Source organism: Zychaea mexicana (assembly GCF_025766255.1).
Source record: "Zychaea mexicana strain RSA 1403 chromosome Unknown BDB00scaffold_178, whole genome shotgun sequence".
Classification (NCBI taxonomy): Eukaryota; Fungi; Mucoromycota; class Mucoromycetes; order Mucorales; family Lichtheimiaceae; genus Zychaea; species Zychaea mexicana.
In genome coordinates, this window is record NW_026516841.1 from 43,361 (window position 1) to 71,089 (window position 27,729).

At 42.5% G+C, this 27,729-nt stretch overlaps 11 protein-coding genes across 11 annotated transcripts; 3 read left to right on the forward strand and 8 right to left on the reverse strand.

Annotated features, from left to right (window-relative positions):
• Window positions 1-633: 633 nt before the first annotated feature.
• Window positions 634-1,475, reverse strand: BDB00DRAFT_859686 (uncharacterized protein). The gene is made up of 3 exons (XM_053125948.1): window positions 1,289-1,475; window positions 929-1,206; window positions 634-833 (listed from the first exon to the last, which is right to left on the reverse strand). Exons 1-3 carry the CDS (start codon window positions 1,362-1,364, stop codon window positions 720-722), a joined length of 468 nt encoding a protein of 155 aa, XP_052972839.1. The 5' UTR covers window positions 1,365-1,475; the 3' UTR covers window positions 634-719.
• A 1,650-nt stretch (window positions 1,476-3,125) lies between these two features.
• Window positions 3,126-5,773, forward strand: BDB00DRAFT_859688 (pyridoxal phosphate-dependent transferase). The gene is made up of 5 exons (XM_053125949.1): window positions 3,126-3,380; window positions 3,492-4,261; window positions 4,438-4,773; window positions 4,913-5,103; window positions 5,213-5,773. Exons 1-5 carry the CDS (start codon window positions 3,195-3,197, stop codon window positions 5,551-5,553), a joined length of 1,824 nt encoding a protein of 607 aa, XP_052972840.1. The 5' UTR covers window positions 3,126-3,194; the 3' UTR covers window positions 5,554-5,773.
• Window positions 5,774-6,034: 261 nt separating this feature from the next.
• On the forward strand, window positions 6,035-7,811 carry BDB00DRAFT_943518 (kinase-like domain-containing protein). Its single transcript, XM_053129448.1, has 4 exons — window positions 6,035-6,324; window positions 6,414-6,961; window positions 7,020-7,131; window positions 7,213-7,811. Exons 1-4 carry the CDS (start codon window positions 6,123-6,125, stop codon window positions 7,659-7,661), a joined length of 1,311 nt encoding a protein of 436 aa, XP_052972841.1. The 5' UTR covers window positions 6,035-6,122; the 3' UTR covers window positions 7,662-7,811.
• An 8-nt stretch (window positions 7,812-7,819) lies between these two features.
• BDB00DRAFT_879526 (uncharacterized protein) lies at window positions 7,820-9,304 on the reverse strand (the record flags this gene model as incomplete). The annotated part of the gene is made up of 2 exons (XM_053127877.1): window positions 7,820-8,892; window positions 8,977-9,304. The coding sequence occupies 2 exons, from the start codon at window positions 9,302-9,304 to the stop codon at window positions 7,820-7,822; spliced, it is 1,401 nt and encodes a 466-aa protein (XP_052972842.1).
• Window positions 9,305-10,525: 1,221 nt separating this feature from the next.
• On the reverse strand, window positions 10,526-12,083 carry BDB00DRAFT_859704 (DHHC palmitoyltransferase-domain-containing protein). The gene is made up of 8 exons (XM_053125950.1): window positions 12,061-12,083; window positions 11,908-11,943; window positions 11,739-11,830; window positions 11,390-11,640; window positions 11,284-11,295; window positions 11,101-11,227; window positions 10,985-11,025; window positions 10,526-10,892 (listed from the first exon to the last, which is right to left on the reverse strand). The coding sequence occupies exons 3-8, from the start codon at window positions 11,820-11,822 to the stop codon at window positions 10,616-10,618; spliced, it is 792 nt and encodes a 263-aa protein (XP_052972843.1). The 5' UTR covers window positions 11,823-11,830; window positions 11,908-11,943; window positions 12,061-12,083; the 3' UTR covers window positions 10,526-10,615.
• Window positions 12,084-12,252: 169 nt separating this feature from the next.
• Window positions 12,253-12,991, reverse strand: BDB00DRAFT_191968 (uncharacterized protein). The gene is made up of 2 exons (XM_053116415.1): window positions 12,602-12,991; window positions 12,253-12,525 (listed from the first exon to the last, which is right to left on the reverse strand). The coding sequence occupies exons 1-2, from the start codon at window positions 12,882-12,884 to the stop codon at window positions 12,464-12,466; spliced, it is 345 nt and encodes a 114-aa protein (XP_052972844.1). The 5' UTR covers window positions 12,885-12,991; the 3' UTR covers window positions 12,253-12,463.
• A 436-nt stretch (window positions 12,992-13,427) lies between these two features.
• BDB00DRAFT_934144 (uncharacterized protein) lies at window positions 13,428-16,059 on the forward strand (the record flags this gene model as incomplete). Its single annotated transcript, XM_053129144.1, has 5 exons — window positions 13,428-13,765; window positions 13,902-14,134; window positions 14,223-14,469; window positions 14,552-14,657; window positions 14,730-16,059. Exons 1-5 carry the CDS (start codon window positions 13,678-13,680, stop codon window positions 16,057-16,059), a joined length of 2,004 nt encoding a protein of 667 aa, XP_052972845.1. The 5' UTR covers window positions 13,428-13,677.
• A 127-nt stretch (window positions 16,060-16,186) lies between these two features.
• On the reverse strand, window positions 16,187-18,904 carry BDB00DRAFT_191999 (SGT1 protein-domain-containing protein). Its single transcript, XM_053116416.1, has 4 exons — window positions 18,675-18,904; window positions 18,202-18,521; window positions 16,859-18,122; window positions 16,187-16,791 (listed from the first exon to the last, which is right to left on the reverse strand). Exons 2-4 carry the CDS (start codon window positions 18,419-18,421, stop codon window positions 16,314-16,316), a joined length of 1,962 nt encoding a protein of 653 aa, XP_052972846.1. The 5' UTR covers window positions 18,422-18,521; window positions 18,675-18,904; the 3' UTR covers window positions 16,187-16,313.
• An 895-nt stretch (window positions 18,905-19,799) lies between these two features.
• On the reverse strand, window positions 19,800-20,367 carry BDB00DRAFT_859737 (uncharacterized protein). Its single transcript, XM_053125951.1, has 3 exons — window positions 20,349-20,367; window positions 20,011-20,242; window positions 19,800-19,888 (listed from the first exon to the last, which is right to left on the reverse strand). The coding sequence occupies exon 2, from the start codon at window positions 20,230-20,232 to the stop codon at window positions 20,035-20,037; it is 198 nt and encodes a 65-aa protein (XP_052972847.1). The 5' UTR covers window positions 20,233-20,242; window positions 20,349-20,367; the 3' UTR covers window positions 19,800-19,888; window positions 20,011-20,034.
• Window positions 20,368-21,844: 1,477 nt separating this feature from the next.
• Window positions 21,845-23,382, reverse strand: BDB00DRAFT_192095 (uncharacterized protein). Its single transcript, XM_053116417.1, has 6 exons — window positions 22,876-23,382; window positions 22,656-22,771; window positions 22,372-22,569; window positions 22,184-22,265; window positions 22,012-22,101; window positions 21,845-21,947 (listed from the first exon to the last, which is right to left on the reverse strand). Exons 1-6 carry the CDS (start codon window positions 23,165-23,167, stop codon window positions 21,937-21,939), a joined length of 789 nt encoding a protein of 262 aa, XP_052972848.1. The 5' UTR covers window positions 23,168-23,382; the 3' UTR covers window positions 21,845-21,936.
• Window positions 23,383-24,142: 760 nt separating this feature from the next.
• On the reverse strand, window positions 24,143-24,761 carry BDB00DRAFT_879530 (uncharacterized protein; the record flags this gene model as incomplete). The annotated part of the gene is made up of 3 exons (XM_053127878.1): window positions 24,143-24,217; window positions 24,307-24,534; window positions 24,618-24,761. The coding sequence occupies 3 exons, from the start codon at window positions 24,759-24,761 to the stop codon at window positions 24,143-24,145; spliced, it is 447 nt and encodes a 148-aa protein (XP_052972849.1).
• Window positions 24,762-27,729: the final 2,968 nt, after the last annotated feature.

The window sequence follows — 27,729 nt, forward strand, 5'->3', positions numbered from 1 at the left end:
AGTGGTGTTAAAAGAAGAGAAAGAAAAAAAATTATTAGCGTCGCGCGCGGCTTCTTTAAAGGATGGCGGAGAAGACAGGGTTGCGACGCGACAAAAAGTAAAAAAAAAAACGAGGAAAGCGCGTTTAAGCCTCCGCATTTCATTTTCGCGTGCGTGTTGCCACGCGTATAAAGAAGCCCATCTCGTTTTACAGGGCCTCTTCTCTAATTGAATGAGGCATAGTGCTTCCAAATCAAGCTCTCTTCCCCGTCCTCATACTTTGAATAATCAAGTGTATTATCCTATTGATACAACCAGCATTATTTTATTGTTGTTGCTGTGGTCGCTGCTAGAGGCGGGGTCTAACCGTTTCCAAACCGTGTAACAGCATCCAACAGCGATCAATGTATATTTAAGCAGGAAATGGAGGAAAGGGGTTGACATCGTTGCCTTTTTTACGCGTCCTCTCGCTTCAATCCATCACCGTCTCGTCTTTAGTTCCAGCCATCCACATTTTCATGTGCGATGCCATTTTTGGAGGTGCATGTCACTCACACACAGACATATCGCATCACATAAACGCGGATTGCATCAGAGTTACGTGCACGCATTAGGATAATATAATAGACAATTGATATGGATAATCCAATCATGCATGAATCTTCATTCAACGTCATCTAAATGGTAATATTGTGCTTCTATCCTGTAATCAAGTATATTTAGGAATAAGATGATTTGTTTCACCAGAACTTGATGTGCAAAGGACTATGGCACACGTTCCAGCCTTTGTAAACGCCATCAGCCTCGAACAGATCGCCTACAGTAAAGGCAACGGTGATATGGGGCCAGAAAGCCTGTCATCATAATGGCGAATGATGATGGAAACAAAGTTAGTATAATTATATACACAACGCAGCATTTTATTCATTAAGCCTAATTTGTTACTCACGTGAGGATCAAAAAGTGCTGAATTACCGCCCTTGCTCACATAGAGTTTGAAAATGGCTTCTCGAATGGCTTCCAGGTTAGGAGCATCGACAATGATCTGGTAAACAATATACAATTCGTCTTCAACAGCAACCGACTCTTTGCCAAGACAGACCATATCAAACTTTGTCTTTTGGATCCTGTACTTCAGTGCAATCTCATTGATTTCATCAATGGTGACATTGGCTGTGGCCAAGATGCTGAACTCTGGTGGTGTGATTACGGTGATGTGCGACTCTCCTAGAAAAAGTCAGTGAGCAAAAAAAAAAACAGTATTAATACTTTCGTTTTTGCTGTCGTCAGCACAGTTTGGGATATATACCTCGAGTAAGCAAGGGCGCCTCTGTCGTGTTGAGTGCTTTCGCAACTGGATATACATATTGGTAATCGAGCTCCATGCCCAACCAATCTATGGTACAGTCATTGATACCGAGATGATAACGTTGGTTAGCAACTGGTATGACATTGCTTGTACACTGCGCTTACTCTCATGGGGCAAAAAGTCAATTTTTCTGCTATCGTAGACCTTTCTCGAAATGGACACTGGTTCACCTGCATAAATAATTACTTCTTGCATAAGTATCTCTTGCTTCCTAAGCCTTACCAGGGACTAACCCCCTGAGCAATATTTACCCTGCCATGGCACTCCCAACGGGGTTTTCCAAGGGATACGGACAGCACTGCTTTGCTTAAAATAGGACATGCAGCAGAGGCCACCTAATAACAAAGTACTAAGCGATACCATAATAGTGATAGTATATGCTGTTGGTAAGCGACGAAAGGTCGAAGAAGAAGAAGAAGAGAGGCGACGATAGACCGATAGGGATTGTTTCTGCAAGACGTTGCACTTTATAGTGTCGTCGCTAATCGTGATTGCTACTGGGTTCTTCTCAAGCATCGTAACCATCGTTACACGTTCTTTCTTCAGGAAGCACAAATAAGATATATCACGAAGGAAAACGTGCTAATGTAGTTGCTATATCTGAAGGGTACTCGGAGAAGAAAGAAACAAGTCGTTTGCACCGTCTCGCCCAACAAGATCGAGTTACAATGCCCACCTGCTCCTGCAGCATAAACTCCGATCTGATGCGTTCGTGTAACCCCACGCCGCTCTTGTTGTTTCTGACCTGACAACGTAAAGTATACACATGAAAGATCAAAGGCAACGTGCAATTAGCCAACCACTATTAGCAACAGAGATTTTGCCTACCATGCATGGATGTTGATGAAGTTAGCAGGAGCATGGTGGGCTGTATAGTATATCATCGGGCATCTATTTCTTTTAAATCGGACCCTTTGGCTTTTTTAAGCGTAAGCATTCTTTAAGCTAGTAATCTTGTCTTTATATTTCTGGTTATAACGTAAAGGCCTTACCTAAGAGCAACAACAGCTGTTTTACAAAAGATAATATAAGGGTAAAACTCGTTTGTCAAGTAAAAGGTCGTGAGCATCAAATATAAGTACATACAGCGAGACAAGCAATAATAATGTGTGCTTTATTGTCACGATTTCCTGCTATCATTAATCGTTGATGTACACTTTTGAAAGCTTAATGAATGTACCCCTTGTAGAGCAACCTTGCTACATGAATAACACCAATAGTAGTGCAGTTTAACTTTCTCAAGTCGATACAAGCTATATACGGTTGCTCTGTTGATCCCCCGTCAAGCTTCACCGAGTTTCTTCTTTATGTCAATTTTTACCACTTTCAGGTTGTTACCCGTGTAGTCTTCCTCCTTTTCCATAAGCTTGATACATCCTCTATAATTCTAGTTGGAAGCCCATGTACAACTCTACCAACAGGCTCGCACATCCAAAATCTCCAGTGCAAAAACTCTAAAATGCAAGAGTCTGCGTTTTAACATGAAGGAGAGCGAGTACTGCAGTTGTCTTTTGTCGCCGAGAAAAGCGCGTACGTTTGCGTGACAAATGATGCCCTAATGCATCAATGCTGAGAGAAGACTTTTTGCTGTTGCGACAATACTTGACTATGAAATGTCGATCAACCTCTTGATAATTGAAAATGAAAGAAATGCATGGTGGGCAGTTTGCATGAAAGAACTCAACCCCAGAAGAGGCAGGGAGAGCACAGACACTTGAACTCCGGCACAGGAAGGGATGAGCAAGTCGTTGTCACAAAGACCGACGATCTAATCTATCAATTTTCCATATAACACCTTTACTCGGTTTCAGCCTTAGAGCACACATATACGTCTTTCCCTTTTATTATGACAACCGTCCCAGAACCACCAACGACTGTTGGTGCTGCTCTTCCAGCAAATACGCCTCATGCCGTCTCTGTCATGTTCCCCACATGGCAAGACAATGTCTATTATGAGGAAGGCAACCCTATTGTTACTTCCAAAATGGAGTGCGGGTATCCGCGCTTCTTTGTTCATCCCTTCATTCAAAAGGTAGTTATTATATATAACAATAGCTCGACGGAAAAGAAATTCCCTTCAGTTGACACTGTTAGACAAGCAAGAGAAATACCATACGATTAAACGCGATATCTATACGTATAGCTATGCGACCGATTGACAAGCAAGTACGGTAAAGCGAGCGAATCGGGCATGCTCTTCCCCTCGCGCAAGATTGCCGAACGATGCCGCGAGTTCTTGAAACGGTACTTTTCGGAAACTGAAGCAGTACGCATTGTCGAACTTAAGCTCGGCCCTGTCGAAAAGTACCCAGCTATCCCAATCTTTTTGGTGCTGTTCCCCAAAGATGCTTTCAAAGTAGCCAAGCAGTTTTGGCAGCACAGTGGAGATATTTTATCGTCGCGTATGGCCGAACAATGTCTGCAAATTTTGGACGATCAGGAAAAGCAAGAACAGGAACAGGAGCAGAAACGACCAGCAGCAGGTGGTGGTAGTAAAGGCCGCTATGCTAATAAAAGAAAACCCTCAACGACGCCACCATTGTCCAGCGACGTAGCAGGAGCAGCATCATCATCATCAACATCGTCAACGGAAGATAAAAACATCGAGGCTGCAACATACGTGGAAGAACGGTACGGTCGCAATCTGCCTATTGAATTTGCAGATCATGCCAAGGTCGCACTCCGGCGACGCATTGCTGGTATTCTTGCAACCGAAAGCGCAAACATCCAAGATTATGAAAAGGCTACAGAAACCGAGCTGGAAAACCAACGTGCTTTGCAAGGCGATCGCGGTATCAAGGGCTTGTCAGAGAATGATGTCTACTTGTATCCTTGTGGTATGAGTGCCATTTTTCATGCACATCGTTGTGCCATGACTGCATTAGATGCATCACTTAAAAGCGTTTGCTTTGGGTATGTTGTTTCACTTGTTTTCTTAAAGAAAAATAACAAGAGAAAGAGAGAGGGATCGGGCTGATGACGGTTGATATTGGGGCTGTGGGGAGAGAGGGATAGAGGGAGGACCATGTGAGAGTGTGTGATATATGATGAAAAAGCCTGTCAACTAAAATTGATAATTGTGATTGTAGGTTTCCTTATACGGATACGCTCAAAATTCTTCAAAAATTTGGTGCAGGTTGCTATTTCTATGGTTTGGGCGAGGATAATGACATTGACGATATTGAAGCAAAGCTCAAATCGGGCGAACGGATCTTGAGCTTGTTCTGTGAGGTACCTTCCAATCCACTCCTCAAGACCCCAGATTTGAAGCGGCTGCGCAAGTTGGCCGACGAGTATAATTTTATGATTGTTGTCGATGAAACGCTCGGCAACTTTTCAAATGTGAACGTGCTTCAGCACGCTGACATGGTCGTCAGTAGTCTTACCAAAGTATTTTCAGGCGACAGTAACGTCATGGGTGGCAGGTAATTAGCCTTTTCCTTAAGTCGGCTCCCCCTACATATACACAGTAGACACGCACACACTACGCAATATCACATCCCCTGAATTAGTTTTAGTTTGAAAATTTAAAACGAGCAACGTACTTGTGATCTCTGTATATAGCATGGTTTTGAATCCGAACCGGAAGCACTATCAAGCGATCAAGGCTCATCAGGAAGCTGATTTCGAGGATTTGGTATGGTGCGAGGACGCGCTCTTTCTGGAGCGCAATTCGAGAAACTTTAAGTCTCGTTCTAAACTTATCAACGAAAATGCTGAAGCCTTGTGTGATTACTTAGCATCACATCCTAAAGGTAACTAAAAGAGTTAGCAATAGGCTCTCCGAAGCACATATGCATATGCAGAGCCAGAGATAAACACCTTCAAGCGGGTAAATTGTTCTAATGCCATGTTGTTACCTAGTGAACAAGGTGTTCTATCCCAAATTTGTGTGCAATAAACACTATGAAGCGGTGAAAAACCCAGCTGGTGGCTACGGTGGTCTGTTTTCACTGATGCTCAAGAGCGAAAAGGCAGCACAAGTATTTTACGACAATCTGCACTGCGCAAAGGGACCTTCTCTGGGTACCAACTTTACGCTTGTTAGCCCATACACGATCCTCGCTCATTACACGGAGCTTGACTGGGCCGAAAAGTTCGGTGTCTCGCGCTATCTGGTCCGGGTCAGTGTCGGCCTCGAGCAGAGGGACCGTCTCTTGAAAACATTTCAAAACGCGCTAGATGCGGTCGTTGATGAAGTGTAGTAGAATAATATGTCTCTTAAATATGCTTATTTCTCTTATCACACTTTTTAAATCTCATATCAACGTGGAATAGAAAGAGTCTCCATTTCCTTCTTGTCAAAACTCCCCCATCCAAAACTTCCTGTTGTCACACCGCGAAACCGTTAAAGTAGCCATCTCCTACGCCTATTATACACAGCTTGCTTATAAATATTTTTGACTTCATCGAAGTTCACCATCGTGCATCGCACCATCCCGCTATATACGTCCTATCTTGTCACAGGGCGCAGGCAGGGGCGCACATGTCAAATCGGCGCCGTTAATCTTTATTGATATGATATCATCTTGAAGCTACTCCGCTAGACAAAAAGGACACTATCAAAGCACATCTTCGTGCTGTCTTTGAAAAGTTTTTTGTTTTCACTTGCAGGTGAAACCTCATTATCGATCCAGATCGTATATAAAACATATATATAAAGGACCGGAGAATGCGAAAAACCCACAAAGACCAAACAATAGTATATTTTAGCTCCATTCTTCCCCCGCATTATCATTTGTACATATATTCATCCTTTCAACAATAGCGAACAATGGACACAATCTCAAAGGGCGTTGAAACTCTTATTACTCGCTGGCCGAGTGGAAAGAAGCGAAGCTCAAAACTTGACCTTACATCCACATCCATTTCCAACCACGAACGGAAAGCATCCACATCATCAGTATCATCAGTACTAAGTGCTATTTCCAGGACACTAAGCGTTCGATCCAGCATAAGCGAGCTGTCATTACAAGGTTTGTAGCTACACTTGTGTACATGTCCAACGTTACTTGATTTGCCTTATTTTACTAATTATGTACAATTTTTTTTTGTTTTGTCATAGACAAAGACAGTTTAGTAACACCAATCGATTCACCAAGAGCCACTTCACCTGCCATTGGCAGCAACAACAACAACCACCATCACCACCACCAACCATTATCACCACCACAACAGCAGCAAAAGATCATGACTCCACCACCATCCGTTCCCGCCTCACCAGTCACTAGCCCCGTCGCCACGCCTGCCAAAGCACAATCATTACCGCCGCCATCATCACCCCTGGACAGTTACATTATCCGCGAAACACTTGGCACTGGGCAGTTTGGTCGGGTTCATTTGGCCCAATCCCGGACAGACCGACAATACTATGCCATCAAAACCCTCGACAAACACGACGTTGTACGACTCCGCCAAACACAACATATCAACAATGAGCAGGCCATTCTCTGCAAGGTGAACCATCCATTTTTGGTCAACTTGGTAGAAAGTTTCCAAGACGATTCGCATTTGTTCTTTGTCATGGAATATGTCCAAGGCGGTGAACTCTTCCGCATCCTGCGCCAGGAAAAACAGTTTTCAGAAGAAATTACCAAATTTTATGCTGCCGAAGTCATCATTTGCTTTGGATTATTTGCATGAGCGCGACATTGCTTATCGCGACCTCAAGCCTGAAAACATCTTGCTCGACTCGGACGGTCATGTTAAGCTGGTCGATTTTGGCTTCGCAAAGAAAGTGCCAGACATAACGTGGACTGTATGTGGCACGCCTGACTATTTCGGTAAATATCATTTTCCCGACAATGTTTTTCTTGGATTATTATGATCTGATAAATTAACTTCAACGATTTTTAAAAAAATAGCACCCGAAATCATAAAGTCCAAAGGTTACAGTAAAGCCGTCGATTGGTGGGGCCTCGGTGTCCTCATTTACGAAATGCTCGTCGGCAAGTCTCCTTTTACAGACAAGAACCCTGTCGACATGTACCAAAATATTTTGGACTGCCGAGTGTCCTGGCCCGAGCACATATCCCCGGTTGCCAAAGATCTGCTGCTCGGCTTGTTGACGCCAGACATTACTCGTCGCTATGGCAACCTCAAGGACGGAAGCCGCGATATCAAGGAGCATCCATTTTTTGAAGGCATTGATTTCGATAAGATTGCACGGCGAGAAGTTTCGCCACCATTCCGACCCAATATCAAGGGCGAAGGCGATACGACATGTTTCGAAAACTACGAGGAACCGGATGTTCCATACGGCCTCCATATGGCCGACCCATATCAATCTCAGTTTCCTAATTTCACAAAGTAAAACCTCCTACAATCCCTCCACCTCTCATTAACCGCTCTCAATTGTACATATCTTCTACTTGTCCTCCCTCCGAAAAGTTTTATATTTCTTTATATACCACTTTGCATTCTTACAAAGAAAAAATAATACTTTTTTTTTATCCGAAACAAATATTTTAATTATTCATCAAGAAGTCTAGAAAGCAGTATTAGATCATCGACTGAATATTGTGTTGGAAATTGGATATGGATCCGGGTATGTCTGTTAAACTCAAAATGTAAAGCACCAGGCCGTTGCTGCTGTAAAACGGCGTATTTAGCTGCGATAAGTTGCTGTATAGCTGCTTGTGATATGCTCTCGGGTTGGCCAAAATAGCGTATATCCACCAAGTTCTTGTAATGTGTCCAACGGTCCAGCGTTGCATTTGTTACTCGCCACCATGGGATATCTTTAAAACTGAGCTTTTCGAGGTTTGGACATGCGTCCAGAAACGTAAACAATCCTGGTAAACTGAGTCCGGTAACAGAGCTGAGGTCGAGCTGCCTTAAACTAGACCATCCTCCGTTGCTGCTGCTGCTGTTTAATAATAATTGTGCCATGGTGTCGTCGGGTATAAAGCATGAACGAATGTCCAGCTTGGATAATGTATAGTGGTAGGCACTGTATGATACAATGGCAGCGAGATCTTGATCATTGACTTGCTCTAGCAACACCGATTCGAGGCCTATCTCGAGCATCACTGGCGGTGGCGGTATTACAAAATCATGCTGATCTGCGTGGTGTCCTGCGCAAAGGCCATACGCCAATACTCGTAATGATCGATTATATCGGTTGAGATGCTGTATAATCTCATAGGAAAGTAACGCGCCGCGACAATGAAATTGCTCGAGCTGTGGACAAGATTGGAGTAGACAGCCAAAGACAGCTGATGAGGCGCCCTCGATATGATTGAGCGTGAGACTTTTTAAGCGTGTGGTGCGGTGGTAGCGTTGATTGTAGTGATGGTAACGGTGGTGGCGATGGGCAGGTCCTGATGGTATGCTGCTGGTATAGTCGCCACTGTCATAGAGTACCGAGTCGGATAGATCGAGATATGTCAGGTTGGGGAAAAGATCAAAAAGGTGTACGACGTCGTCCATATTTATCTCGAGGCAGTAGAGCTGTAAATATGACATTGCTGTCATGGGACCAATGTTACGAAGAGCCCGTAACAATAGCAACCGCTCCTCTGGACCCGATGTGTTATTTAACTCTGTATTAGATATATGAACGACGGTCAGCTTTCATTTTCCTATTCTCATACAGCTTCTTAGCATAGCATAAATCATTGATATACCAAGTCCTTCCAAGTGCTTGCACCCGTTGGCCGCTATAAGTTGCAAAGCTTGAATACCCAGCACCTCGGACAGTTCAATGTCTAATTTCAACCATTGCAGATGGTCACCGGCCAAATGAATGAGGTTGGTCAATGCTTGAGCGTACCGTTCAGGAGCGCCCTGAAATCGTGAAGATAGCTGGACATGGCGCCACAGGTGAGGAAGGCTGATCAGGATCCGGTGCCATTCTTTACAGACACGGAGACAGCGTACGAGCTGCTCTAGGTCCAGTAGACCGAAAATTAACTGGACAATTTCGGGAGGCAGCGTATTCACTATGGCTGACATGGTTATTGTTAAAGAGTGAAGAAGACAAAAGGCAGAGACAGAGACAGGGACAGGGAAAAGAAAGAAGAGAGAATGATAAATGGGGTTGTCAAACAAAGAAGCAGCCTTTTTTCACACACGGACACACCCACCACTGCTCTTGCCAGCCTCAGTAATAACAACAAACTCTCTCACACTGACATCTGTAACCTTTTTTAAAGTAGAGCGAACAAGGGCCTTGGAATGTGTAACCTCAATGCTTTTTAAAATGATTGGTAGCTTTCCTACGGTTACGTTTATGGTAAATCCAACGTGCAATCCATCGTGATCCGATCCAAGGTGGCCGATTCTTCCCTCTTACTGCCTTTTGCTTCTTTGTCATGATGGGTGGGCCAGCCGAAGGGTAAAGAAACTCAAAGCGGTATGCTTAGCAATCATATTTGCTCGGTGTTATAACTTTGATTATTGATGATCTCTTTGAAATTAGGTTTTTTCGTCGTTCTTATTTTTTTTTTTGCTGTTTTCGTTCGCATATCAAATGAACCATTCTAGCATTTCTCATTGCTACTTTGTCACGGTAAATTTCGTGTAACTGACAAGAAAGCTGTTTTTGCTATGCACCTCCCTTTGATTTTGCTTATTATATGATCTGTTGCATAAGGATCACATTTGGTAGTACCGACAAAATATTACTTTGAAGTGATGAAAAAAAAAGAGCGGGCTCTTTCGTTTCGCCGCTACATGCGTGTGCTCAATTTTGCAAGAAAATAAAATGGATCATCCAGGCGATTCAATATGTGCGGGTTCTAGGTGCTCAATATACAAACAAGTTACACAACAGCGCACGGTTCGCAAGGAAATGACAAGAACAAAGACAATCATATGAAAGTGATTAGTACTTACTATTATTATTATCGATAATAATCATATGTTTACATCCGTACTCAATGTAATATTTACACCTTTATAATGACAATCGTCACCTTTCAACCAAAAACTGAATTAAAAGAGCGTATACAATTATGCGAATCGGAACGAATAGTTGTATGAAGTATTGTGAAAGAAATAATGATATTATATAGTAAACACATATACATGAACTAAAGAAATAGTAATGGAATAAGAGGGAGATCATTAAGTGGTGGTTTGTACTGTTGGTGGATTCATCACGCTGCGTTGACGTTTGGCGCGCTCGATAATCTTTTTATAAAGCACTTCATTGTAAGGATATATGCATCCGTCGCCGAGACCACCATAGATTGGTACTACAAATGTTTTCATTGTTGATGATTCCATCATGTCGTGAATTTTAGTAACACACATACACACTTACTATCGATCTTGCATCCAGAACAAAAAGAAAGACTTACAGAACCAGCCCCACGGATTTCTTCCCATCACACTACGCCAGTTTCGATCATGTCCAAGATCCCACAAGTTATCGTCGTGATGCGTCGTGACAATTTCAAAATTATGACCACTGGTATCAAAATCAATTCGAACTTCATTCGGCCGTTGAGAAATGTGTTCGATGGTCGTTTGGTTGTTGAGGATATAGTAGCCATGGACACCTGCAAAGCCCCACAGTGTCATTCCAAATACAAAAGCCCTGTAAAAGATGCCCGTATCAGCGTTGGTTAGTAGATGCTTCTGAGCAGCATCGATTACTAGTGATATATAGAATGATGGGCTATACTTTACAGCACAAGTAGTACGATCCATTGTGGGTCCAACGATGCGCCCTGAAGGTTCCATTATTTGCGGTTAATAAACCTGATTCACTTCCCTCCTTACATCAAGGAACAACAGCAATCTACCTCATCGTTCATGGCCTCCACTACGGTGGGTATAGTCGTACCAAGTACCCATAAGGCATAAAAGGCACAATACAGGACGAAAAGGAAGAAGAATTTGTAGTTTTTATGACCCACGCAGCCGCTGATCCTATTGACTCTCTTGTTAGCGAAATGCCATAAGCTCCTATCCGTTTTTGATCTTACCATGGACAATGACTAGAAGAATATTTATCCATAAAAGTCAGTACAATAACAACAATTGTTGGTAAAAACCACCCCAGATACAGATTATGAAACATGTAATCCTCACTGATCCATTTTCAATATGCACGCGTTGCACTCTTTACAATGATGTGTACGGTCAGGCTTGTAACACTGACATGAATCACAGTAACGTGGCAATCCGTCGTTTTTGCTGATAGATACTACGGGTAATAGGCTCGTGGTTTCGTTCGCTTCCTCCAGATCTTGGCGCCGTTGCATACTTTTCGGATCAAGTAGCCGAGGCGAATAATAGAAACGCGGGAATGACGTTGGTGCTGATAAAGATAGTGGTGAAGCCTATGTAGGATATAGCAGCGCGACGTATTACATAACGATATTCCTCATCATTTCCTCCCTTTCCCGTTTTTACGTCGATCCACCACACAGCAGCTTACATGAATCGCTTTTCCAGGATAAGAGACAAGAACACGCACGTATGTTATTAACGTTAGAACCACGAAGAACGTTCCTATCACCATAAACGCCACTACATACACCCCAATATAAAGAAGTAGTACACCCAATAAGTCAAACTGAACGATCATGAATTCGCTAATTACTGACCTGCTTCGGCTCTATTGACTTGTAGTAATTGTGCATCTATAATCAAGTCATGTACAAATAAATATACGCAGAAGGGGAGAAACGAACAAGTTGCAGGAAAAAACTGAATGAGCGCTTCCTTTTTATTCAATGAAAGTCTTTTCATAAACATACAGCATAGGCGAAAAATGTAAATGTACCAGCTGTATATTACAAGACCGAAGACTAGGATAGGTAACGCAATTCCTACAACGGCCTTTTCGAACTGTGAAGGCATATATGTACAAAGAGAAGGGAAGAAAAGAGAGAGCGAAAGTGAGACGGGTGAAACAGAAGAACAGAACGTTTGGGGCTGGTATAGTACCGTAAGTACGGCGGACTCAGCAGACACCAAGGCTGGATGTGCATCACAGTGACACTTGCACGCGCTCCCTTTTGTATAATTGAAATGGGCTACATAATGCATGTTAGCTAGTATCTTGAAGGCAGGACATCAGCAACATGCGTTTATTATCTTCTTTGATGTAGTTATTTGTCAATGTTACCGCCTCTAGTAATGCTATAAGTACACACCATATCACTGAAAATAGCCAGTATGTAGCAAGGATAGAAAGTATCTAAGCTGATGACCACCACTTTCTAAAGTACAATTGTATGCCAAATATAAAGATGAAAAGATGAGTAAGTGGTCACAATCATTCATCAAATACAGTACCGAGCGACAACAAGAAAGGGCCACGAGAAGGAGGGTCAGTGTTAAAACAGCTTACAACGACAGCAACAGCAGGCATATACAACACTACTACTAACTTGATATATTGATTGTATTGCCAGAAAAAGTGGAATATTCTTCTCGAGCCTAAAATGAAGATCTCTGCCCTCTTCATTATAAGATATACTGGTGTGAAGAGAGAGAGAGAGAGAGAGAGAGAGAGAGAGAGAGAGAGAGAGAGAGAGAGAGAGAGAGAGAGAGAGAGCGCGAAGAGGAAATTCCCCATCACTCTCTGTCATTTTTGCCTTGTAACTCAAAGGAGCTCTTATTAGCATCCATAAGAGTATTATAGGCCCCTGCACGGCTTAGGATGAATAAGCCCTGTCAATGGACACTCTCAGCTGGACAACAGGGCAAAGAGACGTACAAGAGGACGGTTAACTGCAGAAGTAGTATTCTGGACACAAAAGATTTAAGGTTCGAATTGTTAATGTAACACACATACCACACGCTTCTTTGCTGCGCACTTTGTGTTGCGACAGTATGCTCCTCGTCCAAGTATCCATCTGAAGCCTGTTCCATCTTTTCACTATTAGATCTAAAAGAACCACTTAAAAATTGACTAGTCTACAATATAAGCAAGAGTTGTTCCGATGAAGGGTCTCGCCCTGTCGCTTCTGGGCAAAATTTTTGTTGTGGTTAGACGCAATCATTGGCTCTGTTTCCCCTTGCCAAGGCAAAGGCGCCGAAAAGCTGAATGGTTGCCATAGCAACGCCCAAGTATACATAATAGCGCGCTGGACCTGAATTAGCGTCTTGATTGCTGCTTCATACTTCTCGCTCTCTTTTCGTCTTTTATTTTTTCTCTTTAATAACCCTCTTTGTTTCTCTTGCACCTTAAACAGTGCCACTCCATCACTTTCTTTTCTTTTTTCTTGCATTTGAATACAATACAATAGGAAGAACAAAATATACAGGAAGAGAAAAACCAGTCGATTGTTATTTATACATTCCTCTCTCCCTCTTTTTTTTTTTGGCTATCGCTTTCCCTTTAACAACGAAACAACAACCACGCCCGTATGAGGCATCTTACAAAAGGCACCAGCAAGACTATCGACATTCGTCTCAATGAGGAGAAATTTTACTTTCCTGGCGAAACAATCAAAGGTAAATTCATTTTTATCGCCTTGGATATCTGTTTATAGAAACTGCTGTTTTATTGTTGCTATGGAAGCGAAGATAGCATTTAGCACTGTCTCTCTGTTTCTCTAAATTGTATACTATTGTTACTACATTGCCATAGGTGTGGTCACTGTCCACCCGAAGAGCCCAACGAAAACGAACCACATTACGCTAAGGTTTACGGGTGAAGTGTATTTGTCGATGAAGGACAAGGAAACGATTACGTTGTTCCAAAAGACTGAAACCATTGCAGTGTCTAACGATGGCAGCAACAAGGCACACATTTTGGATGCTAAGAAACACAACTTTGACTTTGAATTCGTTGTTCCAGATGATTTACCGAGTGCCATGGAGGTTCGTGCAAGGAATGGAGGGATGAGGGAGAAAGAAAAGGCTTCTGTCAAGGGTATGCAATCATTGGAACTTAACATGTTTCTATTAGTTTGGTAAGCGAAAGGCACGTATTCGATATATGTTGACGGCAATCCATGATCGACCGATGGTTCCGGAATCGTTGTGCTCCAAAGCGGAATACACGGTACCCATCCTGGAGTTTGTGGATGTCCAGTCGCCACAGTACAACAAGACTCAGGAACAGAGCTTGGATTTTGTAATACCACAGTTGGTATCCAAGCGGCATCAACAATGCCAGCTCAGGGTCTCCATGCCACGCTTTGGCTTCACAAGAGGTATGTACTTTCCGTTTTAGGTAACCGTTCGCATGTCATTGTTTTCTTCCTGTGCTCATATTTTTTACATATCGGAAATCAGGCGATTTGGTCAAGCTCAGCATTGTTTTCAGTCATTACGAATCTTTTACCCGTAAAAACGCCGTCAGAGTCGATCTTGTTCGTACAGTGGATATCCGCACCGCCAGGTAAAAGGAGGATGCCGTGTAGAAGTAACGCTACGCATTATTACTTTTTTTTGCTGACATGTGTCTTGACAGGAACACGCTGGGCAAACAGGATATCTTGAAATCAGTCGAACATGACATCAACATCATCGGACCATACAACTTTTCCCAAGCGATCAATTCGCAGATCCTTATTCCTACATCCACGCCTCCGTCCATTCGATACAAGGATAAAGTCATCGATATACACTACAAGATACGCATTCGTCTCTTTCTCGAAAAGAAAAAGGCAGTAGAATCGCAGTGTCTGGAAATGCCCATTGTCATTGGCACCTGGCCAAAAGCGGACGTTCCCATCGACGACGAGGACGACGATGACTATTTAGACGACGATCGCTTAGTGAGCGACGAGGAGGAGGATTACGATGATCATAATATCAGGGGTGATTCTGACTTCTCATTACCACCACCACCACCACAACCGACACAATCCAAATCGTCTACAACGACATACCAACAACAACATCGACGCAATATGTCAAGTTCGATGCTTTCTGTTGGATCTGCGTCCACAGTGACGCTCACGCTTCGTAACACCCATATTAGTGAACCCGGCGTTGTCCGTTCAGATTCAAATGCTTCTCATTCATCCCGACGTTCACAAGGGTCGGTAAAGTCCTGGCGCTCGAGCCAGTCTTACGAGCAACGGTCTCCTACCTTGTCACGAAATACGTCGGCTAGTACGAACCTCACTACACCCGATCCATATTACTCCTCCGGGGGCCGCAATATGATTGTTACCGCTGGCAGTCAGACGTACCTCAACAGATCTTCCTCCACACCTGACCTTCTCAACAATCCACCCCTTCCTCCTCCAGCTGCTACACCAAGCGGCGGAAGCATGTATACAATGCGTCCTACTGCAACGATGACTACTCCTACCACTACTACTGCTAGTAATAGCAGCATGAACCGTACCTCCTATTATGATGCTACTGGTAATTATGACTACGCCCAGCAGCAACAGTATCCTCGTACACCAACTTATCAACAACAATACCAATCTCGACTACCGTCTAATGATTATTCCACCACCGCTACCACTACCACCAGTAATGTCCCTACGCACGTCCTCCAGCCTCTCGCTGGCACTTCATCCAATCTAGGATACAACAACACAAACAACATTCGTCCGTCTATCAACAGCACACCGTCATCCAAGCCTCGAATGGCTCACCGGAATTACGACTATTCATACTACGATGATCTCACTGATGATAGTGACTTGGAGCATAGCAATAGTCAACAGCTTCCACTCTCCAGTGACTCGGACGACTCGGAAGATGAAGGTGATCTGCTACGCATCATAGAAAAGAAAAAGAAGCAGGCTGAACGAGCGAGACGTGCGCGTGGCCATTATTAAAATCACACATTCTCGATTTTTCTCTTCTACATACTTCTTTTTCCCTTATCCCATATATACTACTTCCATTATCTTGTTCCTTCCTTTCCGTACCTACCATTCACTTTCGTCATTTGACTTGTATAAAGCTACAAAACAAAAGAGAATCAAAATCTCACCCTCTTCCCCCCTTCTAATGTGTACTATGTAGTAGTTCTCTTTTTTTTTTACGTTTCCTAGTAATAATAGTGTAATTATTTACAACAAAATTATTATTACTTTTTTAAATTATGTACATTTTGGTGTTCATTCTGATCATGATCATCGTCATCGTCATCTTCTTCATCATCCGCTGGAAGAACAATGCCAAATTGTCCTAGTATGTTACCCGCAGGACCAGGAAGACCCTGTTGACTCTTGTAACTCTCCAGGATGTTCTTTACTAGATTAAGAGATACGTCGACAGGCGCATCTACATCGTCGGTTTGCTTGGCAAACGATCCCAACTTCTCTTGTGCGTTGATCTCTTCGTCCATTTGCTTGATAACATCCTCTTCCTCTTCCTCATCTAATCGATCCTTTTCTTCTTTTTGTAGCGGTTGTTCTTGCTCTTTTTGCTCAACAGGAACTCCGGGTGCCGGACCCAGCACGTTCGTTAAAATGTTCATGAAACGCTCAGCGTCGAATGATAACGAGGCATCCACATCTTCTTCTCCTTCATAGTCGCTGTCATCCTCATCCTCTTCTTCTTCGCTAAATGATATGAGTGATCAGGTTAGAATGGATAAAGAATAAAAAGCAACTCAAAACTGGTCCTTACCCTGGAAAATCTACACCGTCTAGTCCACTTTTGCTACCTTCGATGAAATTTGCAAACTGAGACATCATCTTGTCTAAATCCACGCCGCCTTCAGGCATAGGGTCGTCGTCCTCATCGTTTATTTCACGCTCGAAATCCGCCATCATGCCATTTTGCATTTGACCCATTCTTTGGTTCAACAACTCCTCCAATTGCTGTGGATCCACATTCATCCAATCATCGTTGTCTTCAATATCTGGATTGGCCTTTAGCAATTTATCGAGCGCTTCTTCCGAATAAGTGGATAAAAGATTATCGATCGTTTTGTGCGGGTTAGGTAGCACCTGGCTACCCGCAAACGTCTCAGGGTCGTCCACATCTCGTCGCATTTCTCGATACTGTTGCTGGGCTTGTTGTTCTAACTCTCGATAGAGCTTGGATCCAGATCGTTCCTGTCGGAAATAACCGAGTCGCGTCAAGCGAGACAAAAACTGCTTGTATTTGGGATCTTCGGCAATTGATTTGGTTTTCTGTGCTTCCTCGTCGACATTCGCGTCAATACTGCTGCTTTGATAATAGAGCATTTCCAGGCCACAAGCAACCTTCATACCGAGTTCAGCCATGAAAAACGAGCGCTTATTGCTAGGTTTCGGCAAGTGAAATGGTTTGGGTGGATAAAACTTTTGGCTGACAGTTTGGGCATAGGTGGTCTTTGTAAACTTAACGGTCGTAGTGACGGAATCGTTCGGCGGAAATCGACGCATTGTGCTGCATGCTTTGAGACCGACTGGATCACGAAGATAGAACGCCTCAACGGCGAGTGGAAGAAGTTGTGGGTGTTGGAGAAGCACATAGGCAGCATGTGCAGGTAATGTACATCGCGCGAGGTGTCGTTCGTCGTGGGTGGCCTTGCGTGCGTCAATCACTTCCTGGATTGCTGCATCGGCACGCGTTTCTATACGAGGATTGCGAATGATCTCGACGGCGCGTGCTTGTGTTAATGCAACGGGTACCTGTATCAAGTCGGCGGGAGTGCGCGGCATGGGTATAATATGTACGTCGCCTTTGTACAAGGCTACACGATTCTGGCTGTTGCTTGGATCGAGCCATGCAGGAAGCGCCATGGCTGCCTCGATCAATAACACATCGCCGTCATTGTCGTAGAGTGTTGCTACCGTATTCGCTATTTTCTCGGTAATCAGTCGAAGAAGGTATACGATAAACCACTCGTCGTGAATACAGTCGCCGAAATGTGTAATGCCGTGTAGGTATGGATAGCCAGGATCTGCTCAAGATTGGTAAACTGATTAGTTATCACTTGTGTATTTGTGCCACATTTATTCGTTTATAAGGCCCTTCCTTACCTTTGGAATCATCGTGAACGATCGCTAAGTAGAACTGATCTTTTTGCCACAAGTAGTCATTGATATGAGGTTGGACTAGCGATCGGATCATTGCCAGGGAATCCTGCACTCGGTCCAACATGGAGTCGGGATCCGAGAGTACAGGAAAAAAGATCGAGTACTGGATGGCATTTTCCTCTATAGTAGCAGCACCCTCGAAAACATCTTGGAGTGAATCCATAACCGCTCTAGTCCCAAAAGCTGTGGAAATGTGAGGTTGCACTCCTGCTACGTCAAAAAGTTATCGGCACTTCAAATCTGAACACCAGTAGGCTGGGGGTCTTTTATTCATCAAGAAAAATTAGAAATAAGAAGCGGAGAATAAATGCAACAGAAAGAAGGAAAGAAGTGTATTAAAGCGTATGCATGAAAAGAAACAAAAGTTAGACAGCTGTTACAAAAGTAAAGAAACGAGTATGGAATAAGATACTTACCTCCCCCCAATTTGTATCTCGTTGGAGTGGCCCTCCACTCACTCCATGACAGGCGCCAAGGCCTGCTCTTCTTCGTCTTCCTCCTCCTCTTCAAACTCGTCGTCGTGGGCATCGTCTAATACATTTTCTCCAGCGGGACGACGCATCGACGGTGGTCGCGATCTCAAATTACCAGTTTGGACGTATTGCATGAAGATACGACCAATGTTTCGGGCAGCATTATTATCACGGTCCCACAACTATATGTATAGATAATGTGAGCTTATGCGCAAGTCGCATGATGCATTATCAAGGCACTGATGTAATAAAACAATCAAATACTAGCTACTTACAGTAGGTACAGGACAATGATCGCAGAACTTCAATGGATACACGGATAATTGGGAACCAGCTGGAAATAAGTTTTGGTATATTATTACAACCATTAATATTAGCTATTGAAGCTCTCTCACTGTTTTACAAACTTCTTGTATACACGATAGAAAGTAACAAAGCCTATATTACGTACCAGCGTTTTGACGGTCGTTGCAAGTCGATGTTGGCCAAAGGTTATGGCCGTCGTCATCCACACACCAGAGCTGCCGTCGGGCATTGTTCCTGTGTCCATCGTCTTCAGCACGTTCGCGGATCCGACGAATTCTCCGCTTTGTGTGCTCGCGACACACTTGAACACTTCCTGGACGGTCTCGAAATTGACGCGTGTTCGCATCGCAAGCACTGCACACAACACTGGTTCGATACTCATCGATGAGCATGACCATTACACGTCTTGCTAGAACCGCCCGGAACGTCTACAAAGTTATTTATAATAGAGGCGTCAATTCATAGCAAGGACACTCGCTTCATTCGTCACTAATTAACGTTCCACCACGTCTGCCAGATAAATTTTCTTATTTACCTCAACAGGAATAGGTTCAAATCCTTTGAAGGAGGGCTTAAACCTTCCATCACCATATGCTACAATACAATTGTCTTCCACTCTGAATCCTGCATGTGCGCGGCGCGGTCGGCGAAACCGGCGGCGGTGAGCTTTGCGTTCGCGTTTGGAGGCCTTATTGAAGAAAGGGAGAGGTACCTTGAAGCAACCATATTAGTTTTTGCGACTTATCAAAGAAGTACTCATACACAGAAAGATACTTACATCTTCACGGTGATCCAACCCTATCAATCTGTTGGCAAGATTCTCCAATGCGCTTTTGCGCGCAGAAAAAAGAGTGAGTAGCGTTTCCCGGTGAAAGAAATGTTTGTTAAATTGTTCATGGATGCTATTTTTTTTTCAAAAAAAAAAAAAACTAGAGTGAATACTCATGCCAAAATGATGATCACGGTGTTCCAGTATATATCGACATAGCTGAGTAACTTACTGTCTGTGCACGCCACTCAACATTCTGATGTAATTTCGGAAACCTTCCGAAGTAGGCGCTGAAGCCGGATGTCCTCTCAACATATCATACACCTCCTGTATCTCCGGGATATCTTGATCCGGATGAGCCTGTCGCTCGACATGAGCATAGCGTGCTCGATTTTTGTTTTCCTTTTGGAGCGCCCACTTGAACATGGACTGGAACCTGAAAAAGGGTTATGTACAAAATCAAACATGTTGGCATCAGATGTAAAAAGCGCGGACACACGCTCATACTTGCTAAAAGTAAATATACTGCACGCAGTACTCACTGGTATGTTCTGTTATTTAGCTGATATACGTGCTCTGCTCTCGCTTCAGGTGTTTCGAGCGGCTCAAGAGTGTCTACAGCAGTGACCAGAGACCGGATGCCTAAAGTAATATACAAAATATCTACTTAGATAACGTTACATATTTTGAGAATGATTAGATATATACCTGGGTCTATGAACACTGTTCGAAAATTATGAAGCCGCTCTGCATCAAGACCATCTGGCTCTTTGGAAAGATGATACATTCCTCTTCTCCACTGTGTGACGTCAATTTCACGAGGAAAGCGTTTAACTTGTTTGGAGCTAGAAGGCATATACTCTAATAATAGATTTATGAGATCTCGTCATGACCAAATACATACTTTTAATATTGCATGCTATGAGGGTACTACCAACCTCCACGCCGCGTTGTCACAGGCCTGCGAAAATGGAACACAATGGCGACACCATCAGTTTCGAATGTGTTATTGAAGAGTTTGAGCTCGCGGTCTTCTGGGGGCACAACACCTTGACCTGGGCACATCATATTTATAAATGTATATGAGATAGATGAGTTTAGATATAACTATCAAAAGATACCACTTTGTGACTATTCAAAATGTATACGGAATCTACCTTCGACTGCGTATCGGCAACGTCGCGGCTCTACGTGACCGATATTAAATAGCGACTCCCAGAAGCCTTCAAGCAGCTCAGGATCTTGCTGTCTGAAAACACGATATGACAAGCAACGTCCACGACCAGGAACGTTATTTGGTCTCTAGATTTATGCATCGATGGAAACAAGCCAGTAAATAAACAAATAACATCTTTTAATAACTGGAAACACAAAGAGAGTAAAAACGCATATCATTACCACAATATTATCCGGCACTTGTGCAGGATCTCGCTCGTCCACTTCGCGTACGATGTAATACATAGTTTCAAGGTCGACCGGCATGAATCCAATGCGGTGACTGGCAAGTGGTAGTGGAGTCCACTTGGGACAGAATTGGAAAGGCTGGGCTTCAAGTGACAGCCAGATATAAAAGGATAGCGAATTCACTAGCATTGCAGGGCCAGATATGGACGGTCGCTGTACTATGCGTGCGATATTCACGCCGGCATATGCTTGTTCGAATCGTGCAGTGTGTTGGCTAAAAAAGTTGAAAATAGTAACACCGTCTTAGTTATAACTGTGTGTTTATCTATGTGTTGTATCTATATAATCATCATAACAAATTAAAAAGAAATTATGTGTAATTTCTTACTTGAAATATTGAAGCACCTCAGTAAAATTGCTGCTGGAATTCGTTCAATTAAACGCTGAGTCAAATGAGTTCTGTGCGTTGTGATCAAATTACAGATTTCTTTTGCTATAAGCAGATCACCATAAAAAATAGCGGTGAGATATTTTTCAACACTCCAGTATTACCAATGTAAGTAGAAAAGAAAATCATTCTTTTGTTTACCCATGCTAGAGATGCTGATTCGAAAGGTAAGGTTATGTTCATGGCGCAGATGACTCAGATATGCGACCCATACACGCTTGAGAAAAACAGGAATGTTGGCGCATAGGTGGTTCATGGCATCTACAAATATTATATCCTCAGTTAATAACTATTTCTATGGTTTAACAGATATATATAGAGCATGTAAAGAATTGCGTGTACACTACACTTACTGGTTTTAGCCTTTACTGCAAACAGCTCTGCTAATCGAGCCAACAAGGACATTGATAAGTCTTGACGAAGAACAGGAAGATCGTATAACGCTGTTAAGAAAGTCAGTATCAAACATCTATCATTGTTTTACATTTACCCAGTTTCAAAGCGTCATATCGGTATATCTAATACCTTCTCCTGTTTCCGCATTCCGGCGTTGTGGCTGATAATGGTTATTGAAGATATCGCGTAGAACGGCGTAGCGGTTTGGAGTCTATTGAAGTCAATAATGTAAAAAGCTTGTCAGTGCTGCATGTTCCGCGACATACAGTACATATTATGCACAATTCATCCCAAGCAACAACAGAAATTATTCTCACGCGAGCCGGGACAGGTGCCTCTTGCGTTGGATTGGTGATCACCATCCGAAATGCCGTAGCCCAATACGTTTGATTGTCTAATTCTGGCATGGGTATCTCACCGTTGCTTTCGTATGCAAGCAGAGCATGCAGATTAATCAAGTTCAAGGCGTCTCTGCGAAGTACTTGGTACCACTCAGCTAACGAACGAAGGTAAGCCTAGCGGTAATATAAGATTGTTTTAGCTTTTCTGTCCAGATAATTATGAATGATCTTGGTGTCGGCTTTATAAATGGTGTACGAACCCTGTACAGCTCACGATTTTCACTTAATGCTACCCTCAACTTGCATTTGCGACTGGCTAATCGCCATGTATTTGCACGGCCGTAAAACGTGTCGCGAATGAAGTCTGGCTCCGGTTCTATGTAGGAAATAATATAAAGGTACAACCATAGTGAGTCTACTATATACATGCTCATAAAAATCATATACAGAAGACAAGTGGAAAGACAATATTAACAGTACCTGCTGCTCCTTCTTGCTCCATGTACGCTATTTCGTCATAGGAGTACTCATTCTCGGCAAATGATGTAATGTCCGAGCTAGTGTCGTTGTCCAGGTCGTCATAGTAGTCATTAACGTTGTCAAAACCAATATTTTCGTCGTCCACATCCATCATAGCCGCACCGTCGCTCGCTTCCGAAAAAGCATCAGTGGTTGGGTCATTATCGACGAGCATATTGTCGGTATCAAATGAGTCGGTTGATGCCATAGTCATATCAGTGTCGCTGTCGTCCACGACACTGATAGACACCATTTTTAGTATTGAGTAAAAAGGTGCAAGGTTTTATGTATATAAAACAATAGTGATAAGATAGAAAGAGAGTTATTGGAGAGAAAGTTGTAAGAAGGAGAAAGGGAAGACCTTGTTTGAGAGAAGGAGTGCTGTGATGAACGTGGGTTGTGAATAGATAATAAGAGAAAAGAGATTGAATAAAAGACAATATGAAATACTGTGAGAGTCAAATATGAGATGATTTTTTTTGAATGAATTACAACCCTTTATATACTCTTGGATATGCTGTCAAGACTTCCGTTTGGATGAACTGATGAATGGATCGCGGACATGCTAGGTTTCGGATGTTTCAAAGATGAAGAAGGATGGTAAGGTTGAGTTTGGCGGTCATGACAATGAACGCTGCCTTCCGATTGTAAAGAGTCATCTTTGTCTTGATCAGTGTGCTCCTTGTTTGGCGAATTTCACCTTTGTCTGTGCTGGAATTGGTATCTGCTCTTTGACATTGAACGTGTGACCAACCAATAAAATTTCAGCCTCCACCTGGCTCATTCAAAAAAAAAGCTCTTTGACAGGTACACTTCGCTCAACTCATATAAGCTAGATTCAAAGGAAGTGCTGACTAACTCGAGAATAGGACAATGTGTATACAATGGTTGGTTCTGAGTTATTCTCGATTGTGATCCATGTTTGAGAGATTATTGATATGGCGCTAATTATGTCATTCGTGTGTGTGGTGTTCTCTCTACTGCTTTCTAATGGTTACAAAGACGGCGGAGTGGGATGAGTTGTCCGGATCAATCTCAAAGTAGTGTGGTTTACCACAAGTGCACTATGACTTTGAAAAGGCACCTTTTATAAAAGAAAATTCTTGTAAATAATTGATGCTAATACTCATAGGTGACTATTAACAAGAAGATATATCTTTTATGCAAATGATTAACCCATGTGTATATCACCTTTTGAGCATGTGAAAGAAAGATAGTCGTGCTAGGATTAAACCAGCGCCTCTTGGGTCCAATGCTTGTTGCGCCGATCACCTACGATGGGACCCCATCGAATAGGATGCAACTAAAAAAAGATATTAAGTTATCCAGCTTTTTATTTATTAATCACCTTCTATTATATAGTCAGTGTAAGATTGGACGATGATTACTTACATCCATTTTAAGCTGTATTTGCTCTGCTCTTTTAATTTCCCCTTCCACAACTCCTCTGGCATAAACGATTTCTCTATGGTTTATCTGGTGACGATAAACCTCCTCACATTCTTCTGGCGGATGATCCACCCGCGAAGTTATTTCGTTCCATGATAAAGGGGGTTTGGATGCGCGCAGCTTTGCAAGGTAATATCGCTGAGTTGGAGTCCAATGAGAAGGTAACGGTGGCTAGAAATATGCAACATATTATGATAAATTTATAATACACGATACCGCAATAGCTCTTTCTGTTTTTCAAATATCATACTCACCTTGTATTGACGATATCGTGCCTTGCAGGCTGAAGGTGTGTGGCGGTTGCCAATTATTCGCGCAATATATTCCCAAGACGCATGCGGATATTGCTGCTTTTGTTGTATCAAAATCGCGATATCTTGAGCTTCCCATAACGGCATGGTTGATAATGTTTAAATTGACGACGAAGGATCAAGAGGTTAAAGCTATTGTATCAGCATAGACACAAAAACTTAATATATCTGTTTATCTTTTTTGAAGACTCTGATATACTACCTGTCTAATTCTTGTTTCTCAATACGCTTCTTTCCCTGTTTAGTGCTTCTTAGTTGATGTGTATTACTATTGCTAATGATGACACATGATCCATGCACACTTATGGCTTTGCCTTTGTTGATAATTTAGATAGCGGCGCTATCATTGATCAGTTCACAAATCCCATGTCCCATATTGCAAGTCCAACAGCTTTATCCGAACAAATATATACCAAGTCCAACCAAGAGTATTAGAAAACAAAATATATGTAATAAGTATCTCTGCTAAATATTTATTTTATTCTTCATTGTTGACGAGAGGGACATGCATTTGGATTGATGATTTTTTCTACGACTGTGTATAGCCTTTTCTGTAGAACAATCAATTCTCTAGTTGTGTTGTAGATATGTTTGATTTGTTTCTTGCAAATAGATTATCAAGTTGATTTGTCGAGCGTTCATATTCAGCGAGCAGATCGTTTCTATGTTGCCGCTGCTGGTGCTGTGAGGATGGTGCTAGTTGCATAGATGCTGTTAATGTTGTTGACTAAAGATGATGCTGGTAATGACGATGATGCTGTTGTTGATTGGCGAGGGAAACTTTGGTTTATGATTACTAGAATGGTGGTGTTATATGCGCTAAGATATATATGCTTGCATGGTTGGTTACGCTTTTAAAATCTTCACAACTACAAGAACCAATAACGCCATTGCTATCAGTTTCTTCAAGCTTTAAAGTATACAATGCAGAACTAGCAAAAGATTGATAGGTAACCTATTGCCACAGTACGATCAGCAATTGTAAAAGTAAACGCACACATACAGAAGTGGTACATACATGATCATCATGGATAGTTATCATCCGGTCAGCTTCATCTGGTGATTTTTTGCAGGCTTCTCTTTCGTTTGTTAAGCTTCTCTAGTCGCTGTTGTTTCTTCGACACCAGCCAAAATACGTAGGACTTGAGCACGGTAATCATTTTCAAAAACTGCGTCAACATATAGATTACACGATCAGCACGATGATTGCGACTGTATGGAAGATATTTGCGTTTAAGTTTGGAATGCCAGCTTTCGATCAGATTATTTGTATGGAAGGACGCATTCTAAAGAATATACAACCGTGCATTATGTTGAAGCGCAAAATAAAGCTAAAACGAGCCTAAAACGTACCTCTCTCCAAGCCTTGCTCCAAAGATGATGCTTAGGATGCCCAATAGTCCAACACATAGCCATAAAATTTAAAATGCTCATATGTATCTCGCCATTTTTTACCAAATTAATCTCATGCATGCACAAATTCAACGACAGTTTTGCAATTCATCAAAGCACCAAGGGCAGAACGAGCTTCATCTCTTTTTTTCTTCATATCGGCTGTTGACAGAGTAGTTTTGATCTATAACCCAACATATAGAAAAAAGAAGGTTATATTGAATATACGATAATGTGGCTAACTAAATGGTACCTTGGACGTGATGTGCTTTTCCCATGCTCTTTTGATGTGCCAATGACACAGAAGAACTTGAACTTGATGACCATAAACTGCTCTGATGCTGTTAATTTCAACTGGACTGCAATCGATCATGATCCTTGTTGGTGTGTATTCAATTCTGTCTCGGAGCCATCGAAACCATACTTGCAAATTTTCACTATCTTCTTTATCTGTGATCATAAACGCAAGAGGGTAACCTTGTCCAGTAACTGTATGCTTGGCAACGATAGAAAACAGATACGCATCAGCCCGACCACTGATGATAGATTTGCAAGTCTTGTGTGTGGCATCAATACAGATCTCATTTGATTTCTTGAGCAGCTATAAAGCACATATGCATCTTAATATACGAACATTGCATTATATTTAAGTATATATCTTTTCTTACCAAAGCTTGTCGTGATGATATCCATGCAACAACAAAAGTAGAATCCGTGATATATTCCAACGTTTGATAACCTTGATCTTTTAAAAAGAGAAGCCACTTGACTACACTTTCTTTATCGATTAAATCTTTTCTTGCTAATCTTGACTGTTGGTTGGCGATGATATTCATGACATGATGCTGCTTCACACGTAAGGCTTCCGGGAACGGTCCTTCGCCTTCCTCGAGCTGATACCACAGGTTAGCATCTCTACAAGTTATCATCATAGTTTTGCTTTACATGTATAGATGATACTTACATCTTGAAGTTGTTTATCAGTCAAACGCAGATGTTCCTGAATTTGATCCCACTCCAACTTGTTATTGACAAGTTCTTCGATCCATTTACGTGTTTCAGCGGGGAGTTGTGAGCGAGTAGCATTGGTTATCTCGGTAGGGTCATGGTGTTGATGTTGCCAGTGATATACAAGTTTGATTTTGCCTGAGAATAAGTATTGAATACGGTATCGAGCACGACAATTTACTTTAATAGATGGTTTTGCAAGTCGACGTTTTTTGATGGGAGCAGGTTCAGTTGAGTCTATGGGCAGAGCAGGGATAGCTGGAGCCGATGTTTCTCTTGAGTGATCACAAAAAAAAGTGATACTACGTTCAACTGTCCGAGGACGGCCGGTATTGTTTCGGCGTGCATCTGAAGCCTTGGGTACAGAGATGTACTTGTTGTTGGTGATGAAGTTGGCAGGCTGCTTGGGGTTTTCTTTAACCCACTCGTCAAGTTGTTGCTGGTTGTCAAAAGTCTCTGTAACTACTTCGGTCGGGTAGGTGGGAAAGACACGGACAAGGTATCCAAGGCTATCAGATGCAGAGGCCATTGTTGTAGGTGAGCAATTGACAAAACAACAAAGGTACAGTTGCGACGCGTCGCTGTGGGAACATGAAAAAGTTTTACTCTGTGATTGAAAACTTCTCTGACGTAATTTTTCTTGATGAATAAACGA